The 12,718-nt window shown below is 41.2% G+C and overlaps 2 protein-coding genes across 6 annotated transcripts in view; both read left to right on the plus strand.

Moving 5' to 3' along the window:
- Positions 1 to 217: 217 nt before the first annotated feature.
- Positions 218 to 4,123, plus strand: LOC106582054 (uncharacterized). Of its 2 annotated transcripts, none has more exons than XM_014164749.2 (4): positions 218 to 682; positions 766 to 1,128; positions 3,408 to 3,587; positions 3,819 to 4,123. In XM_014164749.2, exons 1-4 carry the CDS (start codon positions 631 to 633, stop codon positions 3,893 to 3,895), a joined length of 672 nt encoding a protein of 223 aa, XP_014020224.1. In that variant the 5' UTR covers positions 218 to 630; the 3' UTR covers positions 3,896 to 4,123. The 2 variants fall into 2 exon arrangements, with proteins under 2 accessions (XP_014020224.1, XP_045560572.1); XM_045704616.1 differs by having other exon boundaries at positions 766 to 807.
- Positions 4,124 to 9,569: 5,446 nt separating this feature from the next.
- ox2g (OX-2 membrane glycoprotein) overlaps positions 9,570 to 12,718 on the plus strand; it is an 82,031-nt gene continuing 78,882 nt past the window's right edge. The window contains exons 1-5 of one of the 4 annotated variants that reach the window (XM_014164725.2): positions 9,570 to 9,954; positions 10,306 to 10,343; positions 11,354 to 11,395; positions 11,546 to 11,621; positions 11,813 to 12,133. In XM_014164725.2, coding sequence (XP_014020200.1) covers positions 11,549 to 11,621; positions 11,813 to 12,133 — 394 coding nt within the window. In that variant the 5' untranslated portion in view covers positions 9,570 to 9,954; positions 10,306 to 10,343; positions 11,354 to 11,395; positions 11,546 to 11,548. Of the gene's footprint in view, positions 9,955 to 10,305; positions 10,344 to 11,353; positions 11,409 to 11,545; positions 11,622 to 11,812; positions 12,134 to 12,718 lie in introns of all 4 variants that reach the window. The other 3 variants (XM_014164724.2, XM_014164727.2, NM_001165316.1) reach the window with 3 other exon arrangements.

Here is a 12,718-nt window from a genome sequence, read left to right on the forward strand (position 1 = left end):
ATTTGTTTATGTCGGTGCTTCGGTGATGTGTGATATGCTTCATACGTTTTCCACTTCAATATGTTATAGAGAGCAATGCAATATGGCAGAAACTTGCAAAACATTAAACCACTGGGGGTTGTATGTCAGAATGGATTTCCATGTAATAAATTATGCTTATCTGCAGAGCTCACGGTTGTGTTCAGGTCATAGAGCCTACTCAATAGATCAACACACCTCCAACCACAACCTAACCATCTCCTCTGACCCACACAGGAAATGGCCTTCAGCCCTATACTGTGTAGGGTTCTAACTTCAGTAACCACATCCTTGTACACAGGAAGTAGACACGAGTATGCCATTTATGCTCTAGAGGCTCTGCAATGGGAGACTGTGTGCTCTCTGTAGCCATGGCATTAGAGCAACAATGTTGTGATTCAACGTAAAGACCGGCGATGACGTTTTGTGTAACATAGAAAAACCCATGGTTGCACTGGTGTGAGAAGAGCGACAGAGAGAGGGATACAAGGGAAAGGGGGATGCCTAGTCAGTTGTACAACTAGGCTATAGTGCATCGTTCAACAGTTGTGATTGAAAGAGGAAACGGGCACCAGTGGTCCTATCTGACAGATTTCATAGGATCAGCTTCAAATGAAGCCCCATCATATCACAGTCTTCCTCGCTCTCCAGCTCCTCTCCATAGGTAAACATTTATTGATTGTCTTACAATGACCTATTTACTTTGAATTTCCACTAACATAAACATCTCCTCCTTCCTCCCTACAGAGGTCCCAGAGGTGTTGGCTGAGACAAGGACAGCCTTTGAAGGTCAGTCCATCATTTTGACCTTACCTAGTGAGCAGATTGAACCTCAAAGTCAGGTTGAATGGAGATATAGCCAACCTGGAAAAAATAAGCTGCTGTCTATAGTACAATTTAACAAAGATGGTGACCACAAGACAACCATCTTTAACAACCGGACGCAGATCCAGAATAATGGATCTCTGAGTATCCAGGGTCTCCGTCAGGGAGATTCAGGGGATTACACCTGCAGTGTGGTCTCCACAGGCAGAACCATCCAGACATACATTGTTACTCTGAATGTGCTGGGGGAGAGGGAATCACACCCAACTGTCAGTGTCATCTCAGGTAAGAGCAGTTTATTTCTATTTTCTCAGGCTATTTCAGCTCCGAGTCAATTGTAGGAACAGACGGAAGCTCAGAATCTGAGTCATAATTTCCTTCAGACCCCAATCTTCAGTTTGATCTGGATGCTGTCTACCCCTTGAGCACTTTATAAATTATTTAAGTTCAAAAGCTTTATCGCCAGTTTAGGGTAAAACATTTAATTTCATTGTGTTTGAGATTATACAAAAAAAATAGTGGGTTGTTTGGTTGACCCAACTGCTGTGTTGCAGGCATTGGGTCACTTAGTTAAGTAGTTTGCATTAAAAACTGCTGGGTTATTGATTCTGGGGGCTGGGTTATTAAGATATGATCCAGTGTGTCAGATCAAAAGACTGGTGGCATAGTTTAGTAGGGGTGTGGCTTTTTTTTCACCCATGAGAGTAAATGTCATTCATTAATGTTCATTCTGTTCTGTTTTATAGTTATCAAACATTAGCATTTTTGTAGCTTCAATGAGCCTTACAGAAGTGTATGAATTCCCCTAAAAGCCTATGTAAATCTCACTGTTGGGATACAATAAGGTGGTATACCTTATTAGAATATGTAATAAACAATCTTACTATTCTAGACGAATGTGGAAAATGCACACAAAATAAGGGGAAATTTGAATGTAAACTTTACATGATGAACAGGAATGACATGTGTGAAGATAATGTTTTATACACTGATCTTTACAGGAAACCTACTGATCGTAACAGTTTGTTGAGGGCTGATAGTTGTCACCCACTTCCCTTGAAAAATAGTTTGCCCTACAGCCAATTCTGTCGAATCAAAAGAATTTGTATTAAACAATCAGATTTCGACAGAAATATGGCTGAGACTCAGGATAAGTTCAAGGAGAGGGGGTACAACAATGATCAGATTAATATTGCCATTGAGAAAATTCAAAACAAAACGAGACATGACCTTTTTCAAGGTCAGTCTCGCAAAAAGACGCATTCTTGCGTTCTCACTACCCGCTATTCAAAGTGCTCTGAACAAATTAAAGGAATCGTTCACAAACATTGGCACATTCTGAAATATGATGATAGTCTCGTTAATGTGTTTTCTGATCTTCCCCTGGTCGTATTCTCGCGGGGAAGAAATCTCAGAGACCAATTGGTACACTCTGATTTACCACCCCAAGATATTCCTGAACAACGTCTATTTGCGCCCATACTGGATGGAAATTACAAGTGTAATGGCTGTGCTCAATGCAATGGCACTTATAAATGTAGATCCTTCAAACACCCCCAAACAGGGAAATCTATCCCAATTAAAGGTGTTATTACGTGTTCCACTAAGGCAGTTATTTATCTTATAACTTGTCCTTGTGGTAAAAATTATGTGGGTAAAACAAAGCGTGAATTAAAAGTACGTATCTCAGAGCATCGTAGCACCATTAGGTGCAAAAACTTAACTTACCCAGTTGCGGCCCACTTTTTGGAAGCAAACCATCCGATTTCGTCTCTGCGTTATATTGGTATCGAACATGTCACCCTCCCGAGGAGAGGGGGTGACCTTGATAATTTATTGTTAAAACGAGAGGCTGCCTGGATCTTTAATTTAAAGACCCTTGCTCCCTTCGGTCTCAACATAGACTTTGATCTGAAGCCATTCTTGTGATAATTGTGATTTTGCCATTGTAATTGTTTGTTAGATACATTTTAGACTACAAATGCTATGTTCGTATGCTATCCATTTGTTTGTCTTTTTGTATGTTCTTTGTATGCCATTTTTTTAAATATTTGAGTTAACCAATGATATTAGGCCATACTTGGCCATGATTACAAACACCTGTGTGTCTCTTGACACTATATAAATGACTCATCTCGCAGTGTTTGATGATACCCTGATGAAGACAGCTTCGCTGTCGAAACGTTGGTTATTAAATTTTTGCATCTGAGCTCTTAGAGTGTGCGGCTTTCCTTTATTTTCTAGTGGCCAATATGATCTACCTGAAAGCCAAACCCCTAATTAGCCACGCATCCTAAAAATAACCTAAGGATTACACTAAAAAGAGCCAGTGTTAAGCCAACCCACTATGAGACTTAAAAAATACCCAATTGATTGTTAAATTAACCCATGTTTGGGTAATCCCAACAACCCAACTGTCTGGGTCAAAATTGACCAGTGTGTGTTCTGTCCAATATTTACCCAGCGCTGGGTTAACAAATAATCCAAATTTGGTTGTTTTTAACTCAGCATATTTTAGTGTACAGCTGTTTTAGTGGCCTGAATATTTATTCTTTGATTTTCAGATTCACAGAACGTGACTACAACCAACACTTCATCTAGCACCTCAGATGTACCAGTTGGTGGGGAAACAGGGGTAGCACTGTGGATTATCATCACAGCGGGTGGATGCTCAGCAGTGTTTCTTACTAGTGTGCTAGCTGTGGTTGCATTTCAATGGAGAACGAGGCAAAGATCCAGCACAGGTAAACTATTTTGACAATCTATTTTGGTAGAAAATTGTATCTCAATTTACAATGTTATTTTAAGTGATGTATGTTGCATAATGACTAGGTCCCAGAGCTTCACACAACCTTGTAACCTGACCAAAAAAATACTCTGGACCCTAGAATTGAATGTATTTAATGTAATGTAACTGATTTGGAGTGAGAGTAAGAGTAACTGATCTGATGTGAGTTAAATGATCCCTTCCACAGATGAACCTGTCTATAGTAATACCTCCTACATCAGACATGGGCACTGTCATGTCAGGGACTCCTGCCAATCACGTTAACACTCCGGGAGTTACCAGAGCAACGACACATCCTAGCGCAGGAAGGGGGATGATAGGAGAAATGTCTTGAGCGATAAGGATGAGAGGGAAAGGAGAGGAAAAGATGTAGAGAGAATAAGAGAGGGATGCATTTCCAGCTTGAAGGTGGAGAGCAAGAACAAGTAATAGGGTGAGATCAGAGATGCATGAGAGGAACTTAATTAAATGTCTGGTTTCAATAAACAATTGAACTGCAACGTCTTCTTAGTGTCTTCAATATGCCTCATTGTCTAGAACGCAGCTAGGTGAAGTGAACGTCTGCGCTCGCATACTCCCTTAAAATAACTTGGATTGAAAAACTAGAAAGAAAAGAGTCAATATTACTGTTTGTCCGTCTTGAGACGCTGTTGCCAAATCACATCAACAAGTACAATTCCTCAAAATAGTCTGAATTAATCTAAGATGACTCAAGAAATCTGTAATTGTGATGTTTGCAGAGGTCTTAGTCGCACTATTTTACATCTAAGATGTTTTGTGTAGTATATTTCAAGTGATTTTTTTTTTTTTGCATGAACATGGTCGTCTCTCATTGAATGACAACAAACACTTAATAATTGAAGAATCCCTACTGTTGACCAATCCCCAATGAAGGGGTGTAGACTTTTTCATAACATGACCATCAACCTGGAAGCACTCGCTTCTGTCATGATGAAGTGCTTCGAGAGGCTAGTTAATAAGGACCATATCCCCTCCACCTTACCTGACAACCTTGACGCACTACAATTCTGCCCCAACAGATCCACGGACAACACAATTGCGATTGCACTGCACACTGCTCTATCCCACATGGACAAGAGAAATACAGTACCTATGTAAGAATGCTGTTCATTGACAACAGCTCAGCATTCAAAATCATAGTGCCCTCCAAGCTCATCACTAAGCTCAAGGCCCCAGGTTTGAACCCCTCACTGTGCAACTGGGTCCTGGACTTTCTTACGGGCTGACCCCAACTGGTGAAGGTCGGCCATAACCCTTTCGCCACGCTGATCCTCAACATGGGGGCCCAACAGGGGTGTGCGCTAAGTCCCCTCCTGTACTCCTTGTTCACCCATGACAACGTGGCCATGCACGCCCCCATCTCCATCGACGGGCCGCAGTGGAGAGGGTCAAAGGCTTCAAGTTCCTCGGTGTGCACATCACTGACTACCTGAAATGGTCCCTTCACATAGACAGTGTGGCGAAGGAAGTTGAAGAAATTTGTCTTGGCCCCTGAGAACCTCACAAAATTCTACAGATGCACCACTGAGAGCATGCTGTCGGGCTGTATATTGGCCTGGTACAGCAATTGTATCATCCGCAACTTCCGGGCTCTCCAGAGTGTGGTGCTGTCAGCCCAACGCATCCTCGGGAGCACACTGCCTGCCCTCCAGGATATCTATAGCACCCAGTGTCACAGAAAAGCCCAAGAGATCAAGACCTCAGCCAACTGAGCTATGGCCTGTTAACCATTAACCGGCCTTTGCCCACTACCCTGGCTTGAACCTTAGTCACTGTTATTAGTTGGCTACCACCCGATACTCTACCCTGCACTTTAGAGACTGATTTGCCCTATATCAACTCAGCATAAAAAGAAACATCCTCTCACTGTCAACTGCATTTAATTTCAGCAAACTTAACATGTGTAAATATTTGTATGAACATAAGATTCAACAACTGAGACATAAACTGAACAGGTTCCACAGACATGTGACTAACAGAAATGGAATAATGTGTCCCTGAACAAAAGGGGGGTCAAAATCAAAAGTAACAGTCAGTATCTGGTGTGGCCACCAGCTGCATTAAGTACTGCAGTGCATTTCTTCCTCATGGACTTCACCAGATTTGCCAGTTCTTGCTGTGAGATGTTACCCCACTCTTCCACCAAGGCACCTGCAAGTTCCCAGACATTTCTGGGGGGAATGGCCCTAGTCCTCATCCTCCGATCCAACAGGTCCCAGACATGCTCAATGCGATTGAGATCCGGGCTCTTCACTGGCCATGGCAGAACACTGACATTCCTGTCTTGCAGGAAATTATGCACAGAACGAGCAGTATGGCTGGTGGCATTGTCATGCTGGAGGGTCATGTCAGGATGAGCCTTCAGGAACGGTACCACATGAGGGAGGAGGATGTCTTCCTTGTAATGTACAGCGTTGAGATTGCCTGCAATGACGACAAGCTCAGTCCGATGATGCTGTGACACACTGCCCCAGACCATGACGGACCTTCCATCTCCAAATCGATCCCGCTCCAGAGTACAGGCCTCGTGTAACGGTCATTCCTTCGACGATAAACACGACCATCAACCCTGGTGAGACAAAACCACGACTCGTCAGTGAAGAGCACTTTTTGCCAGTCCTGTCTTATCCAGCGATGGTGGGTTTGTGCCCATAGGCGACATTGTTCCCAGTTATGTATGGTGAGGACCTGCCTTATGTTGGTTCCGTTTATCTGTGCTCCGTTTTGTTTCTTAACCTGTCTGGGCTAGAGGGCAGTATTTTCACGGCCAGATAAAAAAAACGTACCCGATTTAAACTGGTTACTACTCTTGCCCAGAAACGAGAATATGCATATTATTAGTAGAATTGGATAGAAAACACTAAAGTTTCTAAAACTGTTTGAATGGTGTCTGTGAGTATAACAGAGCTCATATGGCAAACAAAAACTTGAGAAGATTCCAAACAGGAAGTGGCCTGTGACAATTTGTAGTCCTTCTGTTGCATCTCTATTGAAATTACAGTATCTGTGCTGTTACGTGACACATTTTAAGACTTCCATTGGCTCTCTAAAGCCTTCAGAAACCGGATTGACGCGTCTCCTGTCTCTGGGCAGATAACAACAGCAGCAGAGTTTGTCAGTGGATTGCCTGGTGACAGAGAGACTGGAGATGCGCGTTCACGAGACCGCCATTTTTTTATTTTCCTCTTTGAATGAATACAACATTGTCCGGTTGGAATATTATCGCTATTTTACGAGAAAAATCGCATAAAAATGTATTTTAAACAGCGTTTGACATGCTTCTAAGTACGGTAAAGGAATATTTAAAAAAAAAATTGTCACGACATGCGTCCGCGCATCACCGTTCGGATAGGGACCTGAACGCACGAACAAAACTGAGGTTTTTGGATATAACTATAGATTATTTGGAACCAAAACATTTGTTGTTGAAGTAGAAGTCCTGGGAGTGCATTCTGATGAAGAACAGCAAAGGTAATCCAATTTTTCTAATAGTAATTCTGAGTTTAGTGAGCCCCGACGTTGGCGGGTGTCTGAATAGCTAGCCTGTGATGGCTGAGCTATGTACTCAGAATATTGCAAAATGTGCTTTCGCCAAAAAGCTATTTTAAAATCTGACACCGCGATTGCATAAAGGAGTTCTGTATCTAATTCTTAAAATAATTGTTATGTATTTTGTGAACGTTTATCATGAGTAATTTAGTAAATTCACCGGAAGTTATTGGTGGGTATGCTAGTTCTGAACATCACATGCTACTGTAAAAAGCTGTTTTTTGATATAAATATGAACTTGATTGAACAAAACATTCATGTATTGTATAACAAAATGTCCTAGGAGTGTCATCTGATGAAGAAAATCAAAGGTTAGTGCTGCATTTAGCTGTGGTTTGGGTTTATGTGACATATATGCTTGCTTGGAAAATGGCTGTGTGATTATTTGTGTCTATGTACTCTCCTAACATAATCTAATGTTTTGCTTTCGCTGTAAAGCCTTTTTGAAATCGGACAATGTGGTTAGATTCATGAGAGTCTTATCTTTAAAATAGTTGATTGTTTGAGAAAATTGAATTGTGGTATTTTAGTTGGTTTTGTATTTCGCGCCGTGCGATGCCATTATGGTTTTGAGAGTTCTGAGGAAGAGGACAATTAACTCTTGATGTTAGTGTGTAATGTGTGTGCGTAAATGAGGAGCCTGGTATATAATGATGTTCTGTAAAATGGACGGCGGAACGTTCTCTGAATAAACTGTACAGATCTTTTGCAGAAAGCTGAGTCCTTGACTAATTATTATTAACCCAGGGTCTTACAAACCTTGGGGATTAGTCATGGCTTATTGATTGGTAATTAATAGCATTGGGATTCGAAAATTCTCGTAACAGTATCTTAAGAAACCAAAAAAAGATACCTCGAGAAAATAAATAGGTGTGTTGAGAGACTGATTGGAGAGTGGTGTGTTGTTAAATATGATGAAGACCCTTACCCTTGTATTATACAAGATGTTGAAAAGCCATGAATCGTGAGGGAGCCAAACAATTATTTTGGCCAATGAGAGAGGACATTGTATGGTACAGTATCAACCAGAGAATGTGATTGGGCTTGTCCCTGAGCCTCATCCAGTGACAAAATGGCATGTGATGCTTGATGGTGACGTCTGGTAGGACATTTGGTCTCTCATTAAGCAATAGAGTGACCTTTTTGCAAATTTTTGCCTAAAATGACATACCCAAATCTAACTGCCTGTAGCTCAGGACCTGAAGCAAGGATACATGTGTGCATATTCTTGTTATAATTTGAAAGGAAAAACTTTGAAGTGTGTGGAAATGTGAAATGAATGTAGGAGAATATAACACATTAGATCTGGTAAAAGATAATGTAAAGAAAATAACATGTGCGCCCCCATAATCTTTGAAATGCAAGAGAACGGACAAAATGTAATATTCCAGTTTAGGCATAATTTAGATTTTGGCCACTACATGGCAGCAGTGTGTGTGCAAAGTTTTAGTGATCCAATGAACAATTGCATTTCTGTTCAAAATGTTGTATCAAGACTGTCCAAATGTACCTAATTGGTTTATTAATACATTTTCAAGTTCATAACTGTGCACTATCCTCAAACAGTAGCATGGTATTATTTCACTGTAATAGCAACTATAAATTGGACAGTGCAGTTAGATTAACAAGAATTTAAGCATTCTGCCCATATCAGTTATGTCTATGTCCTGGGGGGGTTAAATCATTATATTCTTAAAAAGTATGGTCTCAGCTACTTAGATCTTGTTTCCAGACAGAGTGAAGACAATTTTCAGATAGATAAGTTTCAATAGGTTTTATTTGTAAAAAAAAATTACATACAGAAGTGCCCATATTTGCAAAATCAACGTTATATTGTTTGGACAGATTTTACCCTATTTTCTTCTAACAGGAAATCAGGATGGCAGACATTTTAATGGTTGACTGTGAGGCTACCCAGACTGCCTCTAATTATTTAAAATGTCTCAAGTTATCTAGTATTAGTGTACCAAGTTTGATAGGTGTCATACAATTTTACAATTATCAACTGGACTACTAGGAGTAAACCGAAGCTAATGTATATGCTTTGAACTTTCAGTACGCAGCGTTAAAGGGCAGCTTGCCCACACCACAAGCTGTTGAATCGATAGCTGTGCCTTTTTGTCAGCGCCACTATTATGCACACAAGTGCGTAAAAAGGACATGCAATTATTTGACCCGAAGCATGACCAGTGTTGGCACCATGACGTAAACTTACAATTTCACGCATTACTACAAAACCGGTCTTTTCCTTTTTGCCCAATGCCCTTTCCTATAGATGGGTTAGCGGACAACGTCACGAAAACAATGTCTGCGCTTCCATGGGACAGGATGTTTCTGTGATTCTGGATGGCCAGATTACAAGCAAGATTCACAAAACTCCCATGTGGGGAATTGTGTTTAGCTCGTTTCATCTTGTTCTTGATACTATAGCTTGTTTTGACGGATGTCATGTAATTGTGTAAATGTGTTTGTTTTAAAAAATGTATTGGAGACGAAATATAGTTTACATGTTGTCAACAATCTAAACCAATCTGTTTTGCCCCATAGTTGCGCACACGTCGGTTTAGTTTTGTAACAACTAACCCGTCCATTCACTCAGTCCTGATTTGAGTAGACTCACAGGTAGGCGGGATTTTCCCGGACCAGCTCTAAATACACTCGTAATAGACACTCAATGAAATACACGGACCATGAGAGTAAAGTGTGCAATCCAACTATCAAACTAACGCCCGCAGGCTACACCACACACAGAGGTAAGCTATTAAATGTATTGTAAGAGAACGTTTCAGGATAGTGCGGTCAATACACGAAATGGGCGCGTTTTACGTCGCTGTGATATTTTAAGTAGAAATTGACCACCAATATTGAATTTTAAAAGCTTGTTATATTAAATGAAGTGCACTTTAATATAGACCACACGGAGAGTCGTTTTTTATGTGGATAACGACTTGCTAAAATTCTGAATTTTGACATGTCCCTTGGTGCACCATCTGTGACTTCTAGGAAGATTTTAACCCCAAAATGTCTCAAGTTTTTACCATCATTGTAAAGCTAGTTATTTTGTTGCTTTGACAAATTCATTTACGTTTGTCTCTCATTTTAAGGTAAACCCTGTTTTGTGAACTGAACTCATTTTAATATGGTAACTATTGCTTTTTAAATATTTGTTTCAAAAGAAACATTGAACATATAATAGCCAAATCATAGTGTAAAAGCAGGTGAGCTGGTTCTACTCTTTGTGGCCATTTGCTGGTGTCTCTTTGTGGCCATTTGCTGGTGTTTTGTGATGGGGAAAGTGATATTAGCATAACATGTCAACAGCGTTAGACATGATAACCAAACTTTGCATCTGCACTGTATTTCAAGGAAATGTGTTTTTGTAAAATGTCTATACATTGTTAAAAGTCGTCCTTGTGGATAGAGTTGCATGGTTTGTTTAACTTTAATCACTGGTGTTTGTTTGGCATACATTTTAAAGTGAAAAAGTCTCAGCGTCACTCTGTTACCTTGGAATTGCTCTCTTACTTTATTTGGCACTAAATAGGCACATAGTGTTCCTTATTTGACCTCTTGAGATGGGAACTTGTTTTTTATGAATTAATGGTAAAACCTAGGGTTTTTGTTCATTTTTTAAAATCTCCCTGTACCTCTGAACCACTTCCTGCCGAATCTGATAGTGGGGGTGCAGCCCAAAGTTTTGAAAGCACTGGTCTAAGTGTTCATAGGATAACAGGTTATTTTTCACAAGAACTATTTTAAAGCTGTCAAGTGGGCTTATCTTATTCAAGAAAGTGAAGCGATTGCATTTTACAACACAGCCCTTTCCATTTTAGGCAAAACTCAAAACAGCATTTGTTTTTCTTTGAGGTGGGCTAGGCTTTATTCAATTGTATATTTCAAAAGCAAATGCTGGGTTCATGATCATTTATCCTCAATGGACTCAATTGTAGCCTCTGTCTGTTAGAGAATGGCAACCATTGAATCAAAGGAAAGGCTTGTGTGTAATGGGCGTGGCTGATCCCTTGATGATGGAATGATGCCCTGCATTTTGCTTTAAAATGTCTAAGTTTAGTTAACTGATCCAATATCTGCACTTCAAAGGCAGATTTCAATACTGGCTTAACCCAAATTCATGTGTGTCATCTTTCCTAGGAGACAGAGCGTAAGATGAGACTCCTATAAACCACCCAAGAGGTGTGTTCAGACCGTAAGTTGAAATCTTTTGGATGATGGCACAGACAGAGGTTATTTGGAACTATTTTAGTTAATGAGTGACTTACCCTGGTCTTGGAGAACTTTGAACTTTGACCCCAGTTCAATGCCTCTCTACTCTGCCCAATGCAGACTATGATGTGTGAGTCCTCCCTGATGCGATGCCTGCAGATGTGTTTGTCCCTACTGATGGTGGTCAGACTGCAGTGTGAGTGGACATAGCACTAGACATATTGACAAATTGTTATTTTTATTTGGAAGTTCACATATATTGTGGCAATGCACGTTTCCACCAGTCAATATGTTGTATACAGTGCTAGACATTTTACATGCCACAAGTGCATGAGTTGTTTGACTGATCTGTGATTCCTGTTGTCCCCACCCCTATCTGTGTCCCAGGCAAGGTAATGGCTCCTGAGAGCGTGGCGGCCCCAGTGGAGCTCCCCTTCACTCTGTCCTGCATGGTGTCCAAGGGGCGTGGGGACAGCCTGAAACAGGTGCGCTGGCTGGATGTCCAGAACAAGACTCTGTTGACCTACGAGCCCAGCCAGAAGGACAGCGTGAGCGGCCAGCAGCATGTAGAGCTGGCCCCCTCCCCCAAGGACACCTCAGCCATCACCATCCGCAGGGTGGGCTTCAGAGACGAGGGCTGCTACACATGCATTTTTGACCTGTACCCCTCGGGATCGCAGGTGGGACACACCTGCCTCACTGTCACATGTAAGTAGAGGAGACTGTTCAGATTGACTCTGTCTGTGCCATTGCGGTGTCACTCTTTGATAGTAGTCTAAGGGTCACACCTGAGTACATGAGCATGTGCCAATCATTGTTTCATCATTTTCACTTTCCTGTGTGTCGCTTTCCTGCCCTCTTTCCCTCCCTCCTGAATCGGTGATCTTAGAGGAGTTAATATGCCAACTGAGAGGACAGAAAGAAAGGACTGAATGTTCTGGTTAGCAGCTTGGGCACTCTGATAAAGTTTAAGAGGAGCCTGTTATTGTTTCTGAATAAAATGTAGACTCTATTTTCTGCACATCCTTTTGTTTGGTGCCCTACGTTGTTCTCCGTGGACTCTCAGTGCATGCTACCTATCTGGAGATTACAAAAATGAATCACACGCCTTTCCCTATTCCCTCCTCTTTTGATAAACCTCTGTACCATGGTTCCCAAACTGGAGGGTGATTTTATTTCTTTGTTGGACATAAAAGACTGAAAACACCAACATGCAACATTTTCTCCAGCGTGCCAGTTGCCATCGAAGGTGAGCATTTGCCCACTGAAGTCTGTTACAACGCCGAACTACAG

Source organism: Salmo salar, chromosome ssa21 (genome assembly GCF_905237065.1).
Source record: "Salmo salar chromosome ssa21, Ssal_v3.1, whole genome shotgun sequence".
In the NCBI taxonomy this organism is placed as follows: domain Eukaryota; kingdom Metazoa; phylum Chordata; class Actinopteri; order Salmoniformes; family Salmonidae; genus Salmo; species Salmo salar.